The sequence below is a fragment of the Bison bison genome, unplaced genomic scaffold (assembly GCF_000754665.1).
Source record: "Bison bison bison isolate TAMUID 2011002044 unplaced genomic scaffold, Bison_UMD1.0 scf7180017864309, whole genome shotgun sequence".
NCBI lineage: Eukaryota > Metazoa > Chordata > Mammalia > Artiodactyla > Bovidae > Bison > Bison bison.
In genome coordinates this window covers 2623107-2644933 of record NW_011494881.1, presented here as the reverse complement: position 1 = coordinate 2644933, position 21827 = coordinate 2623107, and the positions used below count along the sequence as shown (strand labels likewise).

Here is a 21827-nt window from a genome sequence, read left to right as displayed (position 1 = left end):
GTCTTTACCTGTGAGACTGACCAGCAGCTGTTAGTCGACTTCGGATGGGCAAACCTTGTACCATCAAGTGGCCAGAACAACTGATTCTCCCCTGAGAAACAGAAAATGAAGGAGATTAAAATAAAAAGTACTCCCTACTTTTTCAATATATATACGTTTTTCTGGACCAAAATGTTATTAGCTTTTGGCTATTACGAGTTTTTTGGAGGGGGGATAAAAACAATATAACTCTTTAAATTTCTGTTAACATTTCAGGAGAAAGGATTTTTAAGCATATTGTGATGCCTTTCATTTTTAAGCTGAAAATGAACAGACACAAATGTAAAAAAATTGAGTTCTTATGCACTTAATATTATTTGCAGGCACATGCAGAGATCATGGCCAAGTGTTTTTATGCTTTCCTCAATAGAGATTATCTTCAAAACTAACATTTTAATAGGAGTTGGTGAGAATAGAAATCATAGTTCTGTACCTCCTAGTCTCATAGTAGTTGGAAATATTTATTCTGCCATATTTTTTTTCAGTTTTATACTTATTTATTTATTTATTGGAGTATAATCACTTTACAATGTTGTATTAGTTTCTGCTATACAACAATGTGAATCAGCTATATGTATACATATTCTGCTAAGGGGGATTTTAAGTCCTGATCTCTTCAGAAAAGGAAAGTGAAATATTATGACTTTCCAACTTTTACCAAAAAAAGAAGAAAAAATTTTATGAGTGAGGGCTATTCACAAGTAATTTGCTTATTCTCTAAAGAACTAAAAATAGCAAATCATTCTTTGATAGATTGATTTATTGACTCTTCAAGAGAGTCAGTGAGTTGATAAACACAAGATGTACTCTAGAGGCTGAGGCATATAGTTAGTGAATAGATGGTACTAATGTCCTCTTCAAAGGCTGAAGAGTGGAATGACCCATCAATGGCTGACTAGTCGTGTAAATTGTGATCCTGTGCTCCAGTTACACACAGTCTCAGCGCTCCTCATTCATTTTCCTCAGCAATCCTTAGTAACTTGCACTTCTCAAGGTTTATTCACAATGATATCAACTGCTCCTTCCTCAGAATGCAGCACAGCGTGGAACCCTGAGTCTCCACCTGGGGGTTGGCTGCCATGATGGTATAGTTGCCGTCGTCGTCATTGGTGGTGGAGTTAATGTGCAGAGAGCATGTCCCGTCTCCTTCTCGCTTCATTTTGAAGTGCTCATTTCTCTTTGAAATCTGCTTCCCGTCTTTGAACCAGTAAACCTGAAATGAACAATAGACAAGGAGACTATGCACACTTCTGTACATCTTTAGAGGATCCTGATATAAGGAGTAGGATAAGGCCTGGATGGATTGCCATCTCTACAACTAGTAACCCATCCTTTACAAAACAGAGAAAAATTATCAGATGTATTACAATGACAGTATAATATGCTCCTCCACTTGTACATATAGAATATTTAAGTAAAAAACTACAAATAATTTAGGATGGAGAGAAAGCTTTTGATTATTTTTATTGTACTTTATAATTAAAAAGCCACCCTAAGGGCCAGGCAGGTCTTCAGAGGCAAAATAATGAAAACTGGAATAGCTCGAAACTTTTCCTGCTAGAAGTCCCAGATCTCAGGGCCTAGAATAGCTGACCTTACTTGAAAGGATAGTATGGTGTGTTATACCAAGTGGAATGAGGCCAGGATTCACTTGCTGAATTCCTCATCTGACTAAAATTTAAGTCTACATGGTTTTCATGTTAAGTTCTGCATGTATCAAGGGGAATCTCTGAAAGACAGGTGAGTTAAAGTACGGTAGCAGTTGACCTTCTCTGCATTTCCTGGTTACCAAACCATACACGCTAATGCCATGTTAATGTTTGTGAAAGCAGAGTGAAGAGATTCCCTGCTGTAGACATTCCGGGTGTAAATCCTCTCTCAGCTGACTGCCAGAAAATCTGGTGACTCATAAGATTTTTCACCAGCCAGTGATAACGATATGACATTTTCTGCATTTACCAACCTAATAGTAATGATACAAATATAGCTCGCTTTGTTTAACAGGTTGGCTGTGGATATTCAGTAGATAATAAATAGAAAAAAAAAGTATCAGATTGGTGAATTTGATGGTTGAGAGGATCAATAACCCCAAAGAGAGGATTGTGACTAAGAAAATTTATTTTCAACTTTTACAAAAATTTTAACATGCCCATAAGTAATCTGATTTGTTTTCTGCCTACTTAATGATTCTATTCCTGACTGTATCTTTTTAGTCAGATTATCTGGCCTTTGTTAATTTTCTGGTATTGGTTTGTATTCTCTGTATGGATATTTCACTAGAGTCGGATAAGGCTTTCTTGAGGGCACTGAGTCTACAGATTTGTACTGTTGGTTGACTGGCTGTTCATCTTCCCCTACCTTTGGGACAGGTATCCCAACAATTTTGCAGGTGAATGTCACCGGAGAGCCTTCGGTGACCCGGAAGTGCTTGAGTCTTTTGTCAAAGATGGGAGCTATACACTTGCCCGTGGGGATCTCATCATGTTGGATTTCATCGTCTGATTCATCAACAGGGGTGCGTTCCAAGCGAAACTCTATTTCATTCATCAGCCTCTGCTCAAAGCTTGAGATTTTGTACTCCTGTCAAAATGGCAAACATGTTTTAATGTCAGTTTCTGTGGGTGAGGAAGAATGTGTTCATCAGTATAATTTGAGGATGAAACTTTTTAAGATTCAAATGTTAGGTTCATATCATGGAACCTCCATAAACTAGGCACGTTCCATTTCCACTTCCTCACGATGGAGCACTGAAGGAGATTTGGGTCTCTACTGCAATCCCAAAATGTCCTGATTCCTCACCTTCATCATGGAGTCCCAGTAGAATCTTGTAGGGAATGGAATGAAGATGGAATGTAATTTCCATAGCTACTAAAAGTGTCCATCTTGATATACAGAACTATCTGTATGGTGTTTTGGCAAAATTATTCTGAACTGCATTCTAGTACTTGCCTGCATCACCAACTTCCTGTCTCTACTGGGTTTTGCCATCAGAAAACCTGTCTTCATAACTCTCCTTTGACCCCATGCTTGCCTTCACAGTATCTCTGCAGCCCTCACAACAAAACTATTTGAGATAATTTTCTCTCTTATAGCCTCATTCCCTTGTCACCTTTTCTTTCACTAACACACTCCAGTTAAGTTTCTGTTCTCACAGTTCTCCTGACATTGCTGCTCTCAGGGTCTTCTTATTTGCCAAATCCAGTTGTCACTTATCTGTTCTTGCCTTACCTGACTTCTGAGCAGCATTAACACAGATGACTACTTTCTCCATTAAAAAAAAAAAAAAAAATTATTTATTTGGCTGTGCCAGGTCTTAGTTGCAGCAGGCAGGATCTTTGATCTTCGTTGTGGTATGTGGGAGCTAGTTCCTTGACCAGGGATCGAACCCGGCCCCCTAACCTCTGGACTACCAAAGAAGTCCTTACTTTCTCCTTTGTAAAACATTTTTTTGTTGTTGTTGATTTCCATGACACTGTATTGGTTTTCCTTCCCTTTCTCTAGCTGTTCCTTATCAGTTTCCTCTGCTAGCTCTTCCTTCTCTGTCCTGGATTGTCTCATCCAGTCTCACAGCTTTACCTGCCTCCTGTGTGCTGATGACTCCACATCCATGTCTCTCAGTCTGGTTTCTCTCCAGAACTCATACACCCAATGATCTACTCTATAGCATGAAAGTCATAAACCCATCAATTTATTCTGTGTCATGGCTTGGGTACCTCATGGACACTTCAAACATAGCCGGGTCCAAACGATACACACTTGGTTTCTGTTCCCCAGAGAATATACTCCTACCCTGCTCGTTTCCATTTTAGGAACCGGCACCAGTATTCATCCACTTGGTTAAGTAGTTAAACTGGTGTTTCTCACATTAGCTATGGTGAAAACCAAATTTTAAAAATGGGTATTTTTCAACCTGTTCTTCTTGTAAAATAAAAATGAATTACTAGAAAAATGAAATATTAAAAGCATGCAAGATTATGTTTGATTGACATAAAATTTCTCTGTCAAATGCTATAGAAATTTCTTATTGGTTACTTTCAATTTCCATAGTTATCTCAAGGTGGAGAGATGACAGCTTGCAAATTGGCATAGGTTTCAGACCATGCTTTGAGTGCACCAAGTTAACTTAAATCTAGAACTTATCCTGGATTCTTGTCATTCCCTCTCCTGCCCTGTTCTATCAAGCTTAAATGTCACCTCCGTAAAACAGCCTTCCCAGGCATTTCATCTAAAGTAACTCCCTATTGTAATTCTCTACAGAGCATTTCTTGCCATCCAGTATTATTCTTTTTAAAAAACTTTTGAAAGATTTATTTTTATTTATTGATTTGGCTGTACCAGGTCTTAGTTGTGGCACGTGGGTTCTAGTTCCCTGACCAGGGATCAGAACCTGGGCCCCCTGATTGGGATCACAGCGTCTTAGTCACTGGACCGCCAGGGAAGTCCCTCCAGTATTATTCTTGCTTGTTTGTTTATTGGTTAAATGATTGACTCTCTCTAAGCATGTTAGTATCAAAAGAGCAGAATTCTTGTTTGTCTTGCTTCCCACAATGTCAACAGTACATATAATAGTGAGTGCGTGTCTCATGGCAGGGGCTCCTTGAGTACCCAAAGAATGGAAGAATACATGAGTGACCTGGAGGCTGTCATTTGTTCCTGCACCACTGTATCTCTGAGGAATCCAGAGCCAGGTGCCTGGGGTGAGGGTGAGACCTTTGGTTACACTTGTGACTCTAGTTAACCATAATTTTATGATTCAGGTAGGTTCCCTGCAGATGATACTAGCATGCCCCTGAAGTGAATTTGGGAGCACCAGGCTGATTTGCATCTGCCCTATTCATAGGCAGAATAATTGAGTTCAGGACTCATGAGATGTAATCTCAAGCTATCAAATCACATCACTCATGTCTTCTAGTTATTGTTTTATATATATCACTGCCTGAATTTGTGTAGAATTGGCACTTAGGAAACACAGAAACCAAATATTTCTTGGTTTTAATTTCTCAGAACCAATTTTAAATCTTTCTTCTCAGCCTCATCTTAGACTGGGTAAACAAAATAAATCTACAGCAGCTCTTTCAGAGTAGGAAAAAATTATGACTCTCCAGTTAAGTGTATTCATTTTTCATCAGATAACTCAAACCAATTAAAGTAAAAGATTGTTCACTTCTAATTTGAAACCTAATTTAGTTTAAAAGTATTATGACTATTTTCTACATTTGGGGAGTTTTTTTTTATAGTTAATACTTAAAACTTCCAGCTATCTACCTATTAGTTTGAACCATATGAAATTGCCATTTTTTGAGGATTAAAAGTGGTAGAATATCAGCAATTTCAAATTATTCTCCCTAATACTATACAATGAGCATATTTTCCATAAATACCTTAACTAATCTTACAAATTTGAAATATTTCCTATTCTTCACAATTTAAAAATCCCACAAGGAGTTCATTTTTCATCTTTGTTGAATTGCATTCATACTCCCAAATAGGTATTATTTTTCCTTTTAACAGATATGTTTGTTTTTTGGATGCTTAGGAATAAAACCAGTGAGTTATTTTATTCCCTTACTATGTGAGGTTGGTACTAAGTTGTTTTATTATTTTAAAAATAATAGTCAGATGAATGATTCTCATAGTTTGCAAACCTCACATGAGATCCTGGAGTTCAGGATAACCCAGGCTTTTTGTGAGGGTGGCAAGAGGTCTCAGGTTCTATGGCAGCTCATCTTGTTTTGTTTAAGTCCCCAGATGCCCAATCCATTCCATACCACCTGTAGCCACTATTTTAGTGGAGTCCTTGATCCAAGCTAAAGAACCTTCTCTGCAGCTTCTCCTACTGCATAATGAGTGAGGGCTGGTCAGTTCCTGGCTTTCTATATTGAAAGTATGAACTAATTTTTCCAAACAAGTATTATTGTGCATGGTGGTAAGTGTTGATTATGTGTATACTCAGGGACAAATAGGTGATAGATAAGGCTTTTAGTACTTGCCTGAGAATATAAAAACTGCATTGTCTCCATGCATTCCAATCTTTAGGAACTTGATTTTACCCAGCTGGGACCTGATTTTATGGAATTTTTAATGTTTGAATTGATTTAACCAAAGGAACCATGGAAACAACATAATGAAAATATGCACATTTTGTTTTGCTATAAAAGTACACTTATTGGTTATATATTTACTATTTTACCAGTGCTACAAATTGGGAGGTAATGAAAACAGATCACTCAGTGAGTTATCTAAATATACTATTTGTTACTTTGTACTGAGGATACAATTGTAACCAGATCTTAACTGTAAGTTTCTCCTGAGGTAACAGAAATTTCAAAGCAGGTGTTCAAGGACAGGTTAGATAATTGAGATTCTTCATCAGAAATACAAAACAGTCAGGAAGGAAAATATCCAGTGAGATGACTTTGGAGAGAGCTAATAATGTTTGTCTCATACCTCCAGTCCCAGAGTACCTGCGTTTCACCTCCAGGCTATTGAGGGAGATTAAATAGACCCATCTGTAGCACTTACTGTTCCTCCAGTGGGTGGTATCTGACTCCTGCCTAAGGAATCTAGGGTGAGAAACAAGGTGGGTTATTGTTGATGGGCAAGTGATGGCTGCTTTCAGTGGCCCGCACTCCTGCATGGTGTCAGGTCAGAGGACTGTGATGATTCCTGTCATGCACATGCGGACCGCTATGAGAGAAAGCCAGCATGGGCTCAGCTTTTGTCCCCCTGTGGCTGGGAAAGGAAGAAGTCAGGAACAGCAGTTAGTGAAATGGGGGATGGAGGGAGCAAAAAAGAGAGAAGTTGGCCATACTTCCTTCCTAGTTTTAGATGTCCCCATTTGTAGGGGGGTCCCTGGGTGTGGGGTGTTTGTGTGTGGGGTCTTATTCTTGAATAAGGATTAGGGTGTTAGTTACTACAGGAATTGGACATTGCATATTTCTGGATCAAGATTGTATTTTGCAACAAAGAAAACATAGAACCTTATGTGAACTAAAAGTGGTCAAAATAGTTTTGCCATTACCTCATATTTGAGGTGGCCAGGAGCAGGAGAAGGATTAGCCCCACTGAATAAATTTAAAAGGAGAAAGGGAGAAAAAATAAAATTGCATTTAAGATACAATTGTTTAAGGTGCCAGTTATATGATGTATGAGTCACAGATGCACAACCAAATAAGAATACTGTAGGTCAAGGCATTTCTATGAAAGATTTCATAAAATATGTGGGGAGTTGATTCTTAGGGAAAAGAAAACTATGCAACTGTGTGGCAGGAGTATGTGGCCTGTTTCTACAGCAGCATATCTTTACAACTGGGATGTTTACAAAGATGCATACCATGTCCAAAGCAGGAATTGGTGTAGGGTGTTTTTTTTTTTTTGAGGAGAGGAGGGGTGCTTTGCTCCTGAGAGGTGGTTATCCCAGGAATAACTACTCCTCTTATACATAAATCAAGGTTGTCATTCCAAATTGTGACCGATGAGATTCAGGTTTTCTAAGGACATTTGCAAATAAGCAATATGTTTAAGTTAAATTTGAATGTGCTTTCTGCAGTGTTCTGCACAAAGGTTGTGCTACTGACGCACTGTGGGTGGCTGTGCACTTTGAATTTCCAGGACTGGATTTGTGCTGTGGTCTCCATTTTCCCTTGCCCTGTCCCCTCTGTGAGAAGAAGCAGGAGTTTCTGTGAAGGCTGCTTGTAGGTGATGTCTGTGCTCAAAGGAGAGAATATTTTTCTGTGTAAATCTGGTCTGTGTGGCCAGCAAGTCAATGACATATGGCCCATCCTTTCCAGGCTTATGTTAAAGACCTTAAGTGGAAATGAATTGCACAGAATTTCAGTTGCTCTATGAAAGAAAATGAAAAGCCAAAATATTACTTCAGAAGAATATGCCACTTGAAAATATAGGTTCTTTTTTTTTTTTTTTCTTTAAAGATAATCCTCTTTAGGCTGATAGTTTGACAACTTGAGGCATTTGGTTTCTGGGACACATCTGCAGAAATTTCCTTCAAATTGTCAGAGTGGTGGAGAGTACTTTCCTTCTGCTGAGAACCACAGTGTCATGACATACTCTAATCAGATATGTCATTGCCAAGGTTCCGGATTTCCAGAACATGGGGCATGATCTGACACTCAGTGCCCTGAGCTGGGTTCTGAGTCTGGGCTTCAGGGCAAATAACCAAGTAGGATCAAACCAGCTGGAAGAGCCTGCTCAAAGGGCTCCCAACCAACTCTGGGTACAGTGTGTGCTAAAGGAAGTTGTATGCGTTAGAGAAGGCATTCTCCTTTGTTCCTGGGACAGCCCACAGTATGGGCAGCAGATCAAAGATTCCTAGATAAACTTTAACATACACAGAGGATGTCTTCTTTTACCATGTATCTAATACTACATGCCACCTTCAGTAGAAATAACCAGGCTTCATAGCCCCCCGCCCTATCCTTACTGCCAGATTCTTAGAATACTATAATAGGCACTGGTGGTACAGCATTCTATAAAACAGACTCTCCTGTGGAGGAGGCAGACCTCCTTTTAAAGTATTTAAAAATACTTTAAATCCAAATTTTGTCTTTAAGAATAAATAATCACTAAGTGATTCACAGATTTACCTTTAAAGCTTCAGTTAATGCCAGAGCTTTGCTTAATTTTGCTATTTTTTAAAGTTTTCATCTCTTTAGTCAGTTGATTTGGAGAAGGCAATGGCACCCCACTCCAGTACCCTTGCCTGGAAAATCCCATGGATGGAAGAGCCTGGTAGGCTGCAGTCCATGGTGTTGCTAAGAGTCAGACATGACTGAGTGACTTCACTTTCACTTTTCACTTTCATGCATTGGAGAAGGAAATGGCAACCCACTCCAGTGTTCTTGCCTGGAGAATCCCAGGGATGGGGGAGCCTAGTGGGCTGCTGTCTATGGGGTCACACAGAGTCGGATACGACTGAAGCGACTTAGAGCAGCAGCAGCAGTCAGTTGATTAAAATAGAATATTATCATGGTGATAGTATCTATAATTAGGTATAATCAGAATCCCTGTAGTCAAGTGAGATATTTTCTATAGAGATGCAACAAATCCAAAATTTTCTCCTTGGTCAAAAGTTTCATTATCCTATCTGAAACTAATATAAATCCCAGAGTTGTGACTTAATTCAACAGATATTCCCTGGGCACCTACTCTGGGCCAGACACAGCAGGGGTGCAGCAATGAGCAAGACCCTCCTCCCCCGACTCCAGCTCTCAGGGAGCTTGTGACTAGTACATCCTGGGTGAACCCACAGCAGATGACATGGGACACTTCATTGTTCCATCACTCAGGGTCCTACCATGCCCACGGTGAAAAATGTAAGGCCAGTGACACATGGTACTTTTATTAGAAAAGAAATAGATGGCAAGATTATTTATTTGCACTCAAGGGAGAATTTTCATGAAGAATTCATGGTAAGAGATGAAAGAGGTAAGATTTAAATAGAAGAAATGACTAAGGCGCTTAGAGAAGAAGGAGATTAGAGGAAAAAAAGGCAGAGCAAGAATTAGGTACTTATATTTTTTCCTCCTTGTCATACAGGAGAGTATCTGGGAGCCACACTTTTAAAAGTTTTCATTTGAAAAATGGGAGGGAGGATCAGAATAAAGAGATGGGGAGGTTTCCAGAGAAATGAGGTCAAGGATGAAAGTTGAAATAAGACATTAAATGTCTAAAGCTAATGTGGGAGTAAAAAAATAGATCATCTATATTCCCATGTACCTAGAATGCAGGTATAGACAGCTGTCAATACTCATGTTTCTTTATGATTCTTTTCCACTTTTTCTAAACAAATTTTCTTCTTAACTTCATCAGTGGGCCACAGCACATTTAAACAGTTCTTCATGACTTTTCCCCTATTGTTTCCCAAGACAGCAGTGAACAAAACAGTATTGCAATATGGCCTCAAAACTTCCTCAGATCAACATCTACCAACCTAATGCAAGCATTCCATCTCAGATAGCTCCTTAGTTTCCTGAATTGCATTATGTAGCTTGGCTTTCATTTCATTTCATTGGCACAGAATGCTGTGTAAGATCAATTCTGTAATTAACATACTGTAGTAACTCTAAGAATAATAATCGTCAGAAGAACACTGACATGTGTCACAGTTTTCAGATGGGAAGGCTTGAGATACTTTTTGAGACTCCAAGTTCCTGCTGTTAGCCTTGAATTTAATTCATGATGGAGGCTTAATAGAGTTCTACTGGATTTATAGCACTCTACTCATGGAAATTCATGTTTACATGTACTCACAGTTCATATTAGAGAAAAACCCTACTTTCCCTTTAGTTGGGCAATGGATTAGCATGAATCTCCCTACAGAGTAACCATAAAGGTAAAACCAGACAGACCCTGTGCTGACTTAGTATCGTTTTTACAGGGTTCTAATCGCTCCCTGTCTGAGTTGTAAAAGACAGTCTGAACACAGCTCTGATTTCAGTGATACTTAGAAGGATTAACAACCACAACTGTGATGACAGTATTATAGGAAAACAAATCTGTGCTAGACAGAGCAACGTTTATGGGGTTTGGAGGTAATTGTCGTAAACTGCAGAAGACTGCAGAGGTTCAGGGAAAATGTGTGAATGTCTTGGAAACCAGGCCTCTGGTTCCTGTTCTACCACTGACCTGACAGGTTGACAACTGTGCCTCAGTTTCTCTATCTAGAAGATGGAAAAGAAGCATAGTTGCCTTGGTATTTGCCTCCCAGATATGTATGAATCTGATGAAATGATATATGAAAAGTGTACTTGATTATGGCAAGCTTAAATATTTCCAATTGCTTCAAGTCAATAATTTAAAGTCAATTTTAAAAAACATTTTAAAGCATTATTTTGAGCATTTTAAAAAAGGTATTACTTGATGTGAACCATTTTTAAAGTCTTTATTGAATTTGTTGCAATATTGCCTGTTTCATGTTTTGGTTTCTTGGCCCTGAGGCATGTGAATCTCCCCTACCAGGGATTGAACTCACACCCCCTGCATTGGAAGGCAAAGTCTTAACCATTGGACCACCAGGGAAGTTCCAATTTTGAGTACTGTAGACACTATATTCAAAAGAATCCACTCAGTAAGAATTTCCCAACATATAATACACTAGTAAAATACTGTGTATCAGTGGCTCCACTGGAAGTAAGATTTAAAAACATGAAGGAAAGCAGCATATGGTCAGGGGAGTGTCAGATCTTGTTTCCAGGGTCACTTATATCACAGACTGCACAATATTTGACATACAGTTTTCACTAAAATTTTATGTTCTATTTGAAAATCAATTTTAATCAGTTCCTACCTGAGGAAATAAACCAAGAGTTAAATTATTAAAATATATATCTGCATTTAAAAAATAACCACCGTACAGAAAGCAAAGATAAATGGCTCAGGACTTCCCTGGTGATCTAGTGGTTTAAACTCCATGCTTCCACTATAGGGGGCATGGGTTTGATCCTTGATCAGGGAACTAAGATCCTGCATGCTATGTGGCACCGACGAAAAAGAAAAACTAGTTCAAATAAAATAGTGTTTCTTTCATATAATGCTTGCATATGACTTTCCTTTTTCTCCTTCAGGGTAAACTAGAAAGCAGGGGGTTGTACAGGTTGAACCACAGGATATTGGCTAATGGCTGTTTCACACAAACTTTAACCTAATGTAAAGATTGAGAGGAACTGGTGAGCAATCCCCAGGCACATTAGGGTTGAAGGAATCAAATAAGAGACAGCTTGGAACTCCAGAGTTCCTTCAAGTCCAGATCACCTCAAGGCTCAGATATTGAAGTGTCTCAAAGATGTGATGGTGTTTGCCAATACTGAGCAGAGGATTGCTGGAATGGAAAGCAGACTATCTAGTCCCTCTCAACCGGCTCTATTCTAGGTAAACGCATGTAAACAAGTAAACTGAATTAGCTATTGGGCTAATCAAGAACTGTGGGTCCATGTGGACAAGTTTCCTGCACAAACCATGGTCAGTCTGGACTCTGCCTTCCAAAGCTGCAGTGTCAGTTTCACTGAGGTCAGGTGACCTAAGGACTGAATTAAGCAAACTTACATTCCTTACAATGAAATTCCAATAAATCATCTGAACCCAACAGTCTTACCTGCTGGTTTGATCTGACATCACTGAAATTCATCTTTTTTCCCAAGTCTAGAATCACCGCATTCTTAGTTTCACGGATGTAATCATCACTCACTGGGTGGGAAGACTTTGTATTTTTCTTCATTAGTCCCTGGGATGGCCTGTAAAATTAATTCACCCCTAAGTCACTCATGAAAAGCCCTGGTCAGGGTACAAAGGCCTAGGAATCAGAGTGGTTGGAATGACAACCATACACCAGGAGTCATCAAGCACTTATGTAGGGCATCTTGTGTGCAAAAGTTGAGCGCTGAGCAAAGAATCTGCGTATAGAGGTGTTTTCAGTATTTAAATTATAAAAATATATTTAAAATGCCTGCATGCTAAGTCACTTCATTCATGTCTGATTCTTTGTGACCCCATAGACTGTAGCCCCCCAGGCTCTTCTGTCCATGGGATTCTCCAGGCAGGAATACTGGAGTGGGTTGCCATGCCCTCTTCCAGGGGATCTTCCCAACTTGGGTCTCCTGCATTCACGTGGATTCTTTACCATCTGAGCCACCAGGGAAGCCCATATTTAAAATAATCACGTACTTTTGTCCTAAGGTGTTCAATATCCATTTTGTCTATGAGATAGGATTATAAAGGATAAATGATAGTGATAATATAGGATAAATAATAGTGATAAGTGACAGGCCTATCCTAGACTAAGCTATTCTTATGCAGACCCCTTCTTAAATGACATCTTTTACATCAAGAAACCTCAATGAGGGACTTCCCTGGTGGTCCACTTGTTAAGACATAACCTTCCAATTCAGGAGGTGGGGGTTCAATCCCTGGCCAGAGAGCTAAGGTCCCACATGCCTTTTGGCCAAAAACCCAAAACATAAAACAGAAGCAGTGTTGTAACCAATTTAATAAAGACTCAAATTTCAGAGATACTTACATGGATGGTGCGCTTTTAGGCAGCCCCATGGCATTGGTGGGTGGGATGGCAGGGAGAGAAGGCAGAACGGAGCTGAGGAAAGCCACTGGGTTCTGAATCCGGCCAGTGGGAGAGACAGGAGCTGGGGACACACAGCGGGGCTGAAACTGGTTTCCGCTGGAGATGGAAAACGTGAGTGGCAGTTGTGCTGGCTCTGTTGGAGCTGGAGTGGGGAGCGGCTCATTTTGGATGGAGGCCCCTCCTAGAGATTTGGTTTGAGCCGAGGGGTGAGTAACTAAGAGGCTTTCTTTGCTCACTGTCCTCTGCATGGCTTGAGGAGTGCTGCTCAGGGTGAACACTGGAGAGCTGGAAGGGGACACGGAGGCCACAGTGGTACTTGTAGAGGGGAAGAAGTGCTTTGGCCGGGCCAAGCTGAATGTCTGTGATGGAGGGGCCTTCGCATGCTTGCTGGACACCGTCACTGCCGGAACAGTAGTGGAGTTCAAAACACTCATGTTGAAAGGAAATTCCTTAGGAGATGAAGGAGATGGGTTTTGCAAATGGTGTTGTTCCAGTAAAACTTGGTTGTGAAGCTGTTGTAGCTGACTGGAGTCACTGCACACAAAACAAGAGTCGGGGGAGAGAAGAGAAACTGTCATCATCGCCTCACCCATCAGAAAGTGTCCAGACAGGCTCTTTATTGTTGGGTTGGTCAAAAAGTTCTTTCAGAAATCGGAATGAACTTTTTGGTCAACCCAGTATCTGCTAAAAACGCACAGCCAGAGCGGCCAGCAATCAGCCAATCAGTTTCTTATGAGCTCTCTCCTTCTTTCCAGATCTGTTTGATTGCCAGGAAGAAGGGAAAGGCCACCACAATGCACAACTCCATGAGGCATCATTTATTGACATTTTGTGCTTTGTGTTGTGACCCTGGTGTTGGGCAACACAGCAGCCCCATTTTAGAATGTTTATAAATTAGGAAGAAGAAATAGAAACAATGGCCCTCTTGTTGGGAATGCTTAAAGTTCCAAGATGAGTGGATAGTATCTGGGTTAGGGGTAGGTAGGCCATGAAATTAAAAGACGCTCCTTGGAAGGAAAGTTATGACCAACCTAGACAGCATATTAAAAAGCAGAAAAATAAATAAATAAATAAAAAGCAGAGACATTACTTTACCAACAAAGGTCCGTCTAGTCAAAGCTATGGTTTTTCTGGTAGTCACATATGGATGTGAGAGTTGGACTACAAAGAAAGCTGAGCACCGAAGAATTGATGCTTCTGAACTGTGATGCTGGAGAAGACTCTTGAGAGTCCCTTGAACTGCAAGGAGATCCAACCAGTCCATCCTAAAGGAGATCACTCCTGAATGTTCATTGGAGGGACTGATGCTGAAGCTGAAACTCCAATACTTTGGCTACCTGATGGGAAGAACTGACTCATTTGAAAAGACCCTGATGCTGGGAAAGATTGAAGGCGGGAGGAGAAGGGGACGACAGAGGATGAGATGGCTGGATGACATCATCGAGTCAATGGACGTGAGTTTGAGTAAATTCTGGGAGTTGGTGATGGACAGGGAGGCCTAGTGTGCTGCAGTCCATGGGGTTGCAAAGACTCAGACATGACTCAGTGACTGAACTGAACTGAACTAGGGTTAGGGTTAGGGTTGGGCTCCTGGACAGAAGGTGTTGAGCTACACACTGATGTTAGTTACTAACACTAAAGAGGGCTGAGTTCCCCACAAAATGTGCTGGATTCATCACTCTGCCTCATTTTAGAGCAAACCTTAGCAAAGCAGCTGGATATGTCTTGGTGTTTCTCATCCTCTTCTAACAACAAAGCTAAAGATAAGGTAACCATATGTTTCGATGCATTCTAGACCATCCTCCTTTATGCCTGTTTTCCTGCCATAATTACTGCTGGTGCTCTTTTGCTCTCAAAAATGTCATGGTTTCAATGCTAGATTATATGGTCACCATAATTATAAATGTTGCCTTAGACTTGGCTTGTGCCTAAAAAAAGGAAGATGATCAAGCTGGGAGCACTTTCTCTATTTAAAGAAATCTGACTCACAGAATCGTATGATTTGCCTTAAGTCCCACAGTCTAATACTTTCTCTTAAAATAGTTAATTATTTTTTAATAAATAAAATGGAAAATGTCTAAATACTATGCTGCTGCTGCTGCTGCTAAGTCACTTCAGTCGTGGCCAACTCTGTGCGACCCCACAGACGGCAGCCCATCAGGCTCCTCTGTCCCTGGGATTCTCCAGGCAAGAACACTGGAGTGGGTTGCCATTTCCTTCTCCAATGCAGGAAAGTGAAAAGTGAGAGTGAAGTCGCTCAGTTGTGTCTGACTTTTAGCGACCCCATGGACTGCAGCCAACCAGGCTCCTCCATCCATGGGATTTTCCATCCATCCAAGAGCACTGGAGTGGGGTGCCATCGCCTTCTCCACTAAATACTATATATGCATCAAATTGTCAGGGCTGTCAAGTTTTGCTGTTTAGGAGACTCTCCTCCTGAGAAAATAACCATAGGAGGAGCCACAAGTGAGCCCACAGTGCTTCAACCACCATGGTTTTATGTTCTCTGAAAGTATACCTGGAACATAGAAGATGATCTGCTGAACATGAGATCTATTAAAAATGAAAGGTTCTACATTTTCATACCATTGGGAAAGTCAACACCAACAATATCAAGTCAGGGGCTTCTCTGGAGGCTCAGTGATAAAGAATCCTGCTGATGCAGGACACATGGATTCGATCTCTGATCTGGGAGGATTCCATATGCTGTGGAGCAACTGAACTCGTGGGCAACAACTATTGAGCCTGTGCTCTGGACCCTGGAGCCACAACTGCTGTAGCCTGTGTGTCCTAGAGCCAGTGCTCTGCAACAACAACAAAAGCCCCACCCCCCACCCCTCCTGCAATGAGAAGCCTGCGCAGGGCAACTAGAGAAAAGCCTGCACAGTAGCGAAGACCCAGTACAATAAAAACTAAATAATAAATGAAACTATACATTTTTTAAAAAAGATTGAGTCAGAAGGCTCTCCAAACCTTGATTTAAAAAAATCATTGGAGTTTAAGGCAGTTTTCCTTCCCTTCGTTGACATTTTTGATACACAATATATGGAAGAGTAACTTCACAAAGTAGAGACCAATCTCTGCTTTCATTAAAGTACTTTCTCCTGTCAAATGCTACATACTGTATGATCCTTTGTTAAACTATGAAAACTCTCATCTTGGATTAAACTAAGAATTTAGAAGTACTAGCCCCACTTGGCAGAGTAACTTTCTTCCCCCCTTTTAGAAATTAGTATTTAAGCTGAGAGAATAAAGTAAAATTAATTAAACCTTTTCATTTTATTTAGCAATCAAGAGAAGTAGAAATATCTTTCTTAGATATCCTTAGAAAAATGTACACAATTAACATTATTTCTGCTGGTGTTAACTTTCCCAATGTCATGAAAATATAAGACCTTTACACTGTTAATGGATCTCATATTTGGCAGGTCCCATTCTGTGAATCCTATAGCATAAAGACAATGTTGTGTGATTTTTAGGACAGGTTTGTATTGTATTCTTGAGTAAATTTTAATCTGATGATGATGCAGAAATATTTTCTTGTGGTTTGGAAGTAGAAAAAGTAGTATATGAAAACTAAGTGATCTTAGAAAGCTAGGGATGAAAAAAAGGGGCCAGGAAGTCACTTGATATTGATTCTGATTTTCTTTTAGTTCCCATTGAATGAAAACCAAGAACTAGCTTTTAACTTTAAGTCAGACTTTAAATAGCATCTTGGCCCTTATAATTTAATGCAGTATATTGGAGGGTCACAAACCTTAAACATAATGATATATGAGATACAGCATCAAATTGTTTTGATTATCTAAGATTCTGGAAGAATTCATTTGAGAATAATGTGTCTTTTTGATTGATAGGCTTCCCTGATGGCTCAGATGATGAATCTGCTGCAATGCAGGAGACCTGGGTTTGATCCCTGGGTCAGGAAGGTCCCCTGGAGAAGGGAATTGCAACCCACTCCAGTATTTTTGCCTGGAGAATCCCATGGACAGTGGAGCCTGGCGGGCTACAGTCCATGGTGTCACAAAGAGTTGGACATGACTTTTTTTCTCCAAATGTTACTAAGCTCTATCTTGTTTCAGAAGGGATTTAAAACACCTGTTTCAATTTGCTTATTCATTACAACAGGGCAAGGTGTCAATTCTAGTAGTCAACAAACTTTTATTGAATCTTCTGTATGTTTACTTTGCTAGGTGCTATAGGATATACAAATATGCCTCAGATAGTATGAACTATTCAGGGCTTAAAAAAATCTTTCTATATATGCATGTAACACAAATAACGAGTGGTTATTTACATATGACATATTTGTTGTTGTCATTCAATTCAGTTATAGAATTTACTATTTAATAATGATACACATTGCAGTGAAAGAAGAAAGGAAAAGTTAATTACAAAGCATACAAAACCCTAAACCTTTCTAATTCAAAATAACAGCCTATCATAAATTGCTATACGCTCAGCTGTTCACATCTTGTTGCTGTGAGGATTTCTGAAATTAGGGTTATACCCAAGCTTTCTTTCTGTAGATTATCAACTCTCTCAGGTTATCTGAAAGTATCTTTTCTTTTGTCACAACTTAGTTAAAGCATAATGCTCAAGAATATGGCCTCCGCAGAAAGACTTAGATCCTAATCCTGGCTCTGCCACTGATTATGTGTGTGGTTTGGGGTGGTTTCTAGGTTTTTTCGACCCCGATTTCTTCATAAGTAAAATAGGAGTAAGTAATTTCTCTTCACATTGTTGTGAGAATTGGTAGATGAATCACCTAAATCGAGTGATCAACAAATTGTGGCTATTATATTTTTCAGTTTCTGAACTACGGATACCAATTTTAAGATTTGTAAGAATGAACATGGGTTTCAAAAATGTTAAGGTTGCTTCTTATTGTGGTTCTGGAATATGAAAGAATTTCTTAGGGGTTTTAAGTGGTTGAGATAAAATGTCAAGGCTTCATGATAAGCACTGCAGAACAAACTTGGGCTATTGTATCAAGTACCTTTGAAAGCAGTTTTGGCGACAACAGTTGGGGCGGTGTGCTCTGGAGCCAGCTCTCATTGGCTCTGGAGAGGAGATTGTGCACACCTCATCCCAATTCCCAGTTCAACGATCTTTCTTTAGTAACTTGAAATCATCCCTGGTGGGAGGAAATTGGCAAGTGCTGCAAGTCAGGGCTTCCCTGCCTCTGTTGGTAATTAAAACATTTGCCAGTGCACCACTGATTAAGATAACTAATTCTGGGTAAATGTGTCCTTGCAATCAGATTTAGCTGTGGTTTTAGCAGTGGTAATCATGCTGGCTGTGCAGGGAGCATAAAAGGCAAAGAAACCTCACTAATTTAGGCACCACTGGCTAGAGAGTCAATTGGCCTGGGAAAGGATCCAGGCATAGTTTTTAAGTGTAGGTGAATTGTTCTTAAACTTCAGCGAGCTTCAGAATCCTCTGTTGGGCTTGTTAAAAAGATAGATTTCTGGGTCCCACGCCCAGGGCTTCTGGTTCAGTAGGTCTTAGTGGAATACTAGAGCTTGTATTAGTTCTATCAGGCCCCAAGGGGATGCCAGTGCTTTGAACAGCAGGCCTCTAGGTGATTCTTGCCTGCATCCAAGACTGAGAACGGCTGCTCTAGAGAAACACTTGTCCCCAAAGCATACGTTTTCCCAGTACATTCTCATTTTGTCTCTGACATTTTATCCACTTTAAATGTTTATTCTTGTTTTTCTGGCCATGGAGGAATGTGTGTATGGGGCTGGGTGGGGTGACAATGGGTTATAAGTCAGGTTCACCAACTTTTACACTCGTAGTTTCCAACTGGCTGTTCCTAAGAATAATCTGTGGAGAGATTATGATTCAGCTGGGGTGCAAGGCATAAATATTTTTCAGAAGCTCTACATTTTATTCTAGGGTGTAGCCAGGATGAAGAATCACTTCTTTATATAGCTTAATATTCAAGTTGAAATTTTCAAAGTCTAAATTATCTAGGTTTTGGTGATAGTGTTTACAAATGACAGTTTCCCTTTGCAGTTTTAAGATCTATAAGAATTCTATTTTCTATATGAATGGCAAATTGAAGAACAAGCAGAAAATGGTATCCTCAAGATTACTGAGTCAATATGTTTTAATGTAAAACCTAAAAGATTAACATCAATAAGGTTAAAACCAGTAAGAAAGTGTGTAAGCATGTGGATTCACAAAGGGAGTATGTGTGTGTATGAGAGAGAGAGAGGGAGGAAGGAAAAACGGAGGAAGCGGGGAGCATCCGCATGCATATTCTTGTCTCTAATACAAAATTTAAGGAAGGCAAAACATTAAAGAATTATATAGCGCTGAGGACTGGATTTTTAGAAGGCGTCAGTACATACCTTAGTAGAATTTGTATATTCATTGAAAATTTCATGTGGTAGCTACTGCTGGCTGACTACTTAATTCTCCCCTTTGTAAAGGGACTTGATTTTACCCATGGAGCCAACCTGTGCAGCTAAAGACTACACTTCCCAGCTTCCTTTGTGAGTATGCCATGTGACTAAGTTCTGGCCAGTGAAATATAAGCAGGTGATTTGGAGTGAGTCCTTAGAAGACTCCTTTAAAAGACAGTAATATCACGACTTCTACCCATTTGTTCTTTCTGCTGCTTGAAACGCAGACGTGATGACTAGACCACTGTCTAGTCAAGTACCCTCTTGGACCATGAGAGTACTTGGAGAAGAAGCCAGTGCTAAAATGGCAGAGCAGAAGATAAAAGACTGGGTTCTTAATGACTGTAGAGCCCTGATAACAGCCCCAGCAGCCCCTCTAATTCCTTTATTTCATAGAAAAATAAACCCTCATGTATTTAACTCACTGTTACTTTGGACTTTCTGCAACATGAAGGTAAATCTAATAGTAAGAGGAGGCTCTACAAAATGGCAAATGGATTGTCTGGGGTTACCTGTTCCCACAACTCGCTTCTCTGAGAATTGCCTTCACACACAGTTGTGATTTGATCCATTTGGCTCTTGTTCCCTGTAAACCTAAATCCTCTGCACCTAACAAGGATGGGCTGATTGGTATTTGGAATGGAGCTGCTGAGAACGATGTAGTTAGCAGTGAAAACAAAGTGAAAGTGAAAGCCCCTCAGTGGTGTCTGACTCTTTGCGACCCCATGGACTATAGAGTCCATGGAATTCTCCAGGCCAGAATACTGGAGTGGGTAGCCTTTCCGTTCTCCAGGGGATCTTCCCAACGCCCCAGGATCGAACCCAGGTCTCCTGCATTGCAGGCAGATTCTTTACTAGCTGAGCCACAGGGAAGCCCAGTTAACAGTGGAACTTGACACAAATCGTGAAAGGACATGTCACTATGGGCTGGATATGAGTTGATGAGGCTTCCAAGAGAGAAGAGTGGAGAGGATATGCAAAGAGGAAGCAAGGGGGTGCTCAGGACGGAGCATGAACAGCAGATAGAAGCTGGACTGACCATGTATGTGATCCTAGCTCCTAATGAGAGAGTCAGTCCCTAGGCAGGTTGATAAGAAGTCTGGGGTCCCTGAGGAGGAGAGAGAGGGATCTGGGGCTCTTGAGGAGGAGATAGGGGTCTGGAATTCTCAAGGAGGAAAAAAGGACAAATGTCTTTTTTTTTTTCTCTACATTCCTTAGTTTTAGTCTCATAAAATATTTGTTTCTTTAAGCCCAGAACTGATGATTACACAACAAAGAACTCAGTTTAAACTCTGTACTAAGGATTATATAACAACAATGTATCCTGTTTGAGGACAGTTTCTCTTTGAAAACCTTCTGACTAATCCTGTTATTTTAGAATGTTTATTATGGGGGTGGGTCTGGTAAGATCTTTGTATTGTTAGTTCTAATCCTGTCATCTTAAAAAGTAAATTGTGGGAGTGGGCCTAGTAAGATCTTTACAACTTTGAGAAATTCTTTTGATTTACTATAATAACCAGTTGAAAAAGTATATAACTCCCTTGCTAACACTAGCGAAGGGGGCACTCTCCATCCCCCTTCTGACGTCTATGTCAGAAGCTTTCTCTGTCCCTTTTCACTTTAATAAAACTCTGCTACACGAAAGCTCTTGAGTGATCAAGCCTGGTCCCTGGTCCCAAAGCTAAATCTTCGGAGATCACAAATCCGACATTGTTCACTGTAAGCTATCACTGACTCCCTACTCTCCTTCTCTATGCAGGGCCTGGCTGTGTTTTGTTTCCCATTCCTCCTTATATCCCTACAATAACCTCTTCCCTTCTTTTTACTTCAAGTAATTCCTCTTTCCTGTGACTGGCAGAACTTTGAGGGGACAGAAGTTTAATTTATATGCAGAGTACATCATGAGAAACTCTGGGCTGGATGAAGCACAAGCTGGAATCAAGATTACAGGGAGAAATATCAATAACCTCAGATATGCAGATGACACCACCTTTCACACAGAAAGTGAAGAACCACTAAAGAACCTCTAGATGAAAGCAAAAGAGGAGAGTACAAAAAGTTGGCTTAAAGCTCAACATTCAGAATACTAAGATCATGGCATCTAGTCCCATCACTTCATGGCAAATAGATGGGGAAACAGTGGAAACAGTGACAGACTTTATTTTTGGGGGCCCCAAAATCACTGAAGATGGTGACTGCAGCCATAAAATTAAAAGACACTTGCTCCTTGGAAGAAAAGCTATGACCAACCTAGACAATCTATTAAAAAGCAGAGACATTACTTT

At 40.1% G+C, this 21827-nt stretch overlaps 1 protein-coding gene across 3 annotated transcripts in view; it reads right to left on the bottom strand.

Annotated features, from left to right (window-relative positions):
- The window catches only part of MYPN (myopalladin), a 107108-nt gene that overhangs the window by 11770 nt on the left and 73511 nt on the right, over positions 1 to 21827 (bottom strand). For all 3 annotated transcript variants that reach the window (XM_010852158.1, XM_010852157.1, XM_010852156.1), the window contains 5 exons: positions 13070 to 13663; positions 12149 to 12287; positions 2398 to 2619; positions 1103 to 1252; positions 9 to 91 (listed from right to left, as the gene is read on the bottom strand). In XM_010852158.1, the coding sequence (XP_010850460.1) occupies positions 9 to 91; positions 1103 to 1252; positions 2398 to 2619; positions 12149 to 12287; positions 13070 to 13663 (1188 nt within the window). The remainder of the gene's footprint in view (positions 1 to 8; positions 92 to 1102; positions 1253 to 2397; positions 2620 to 12148; positions 12288 to 13069; positions 13664 to 21827) is intronic.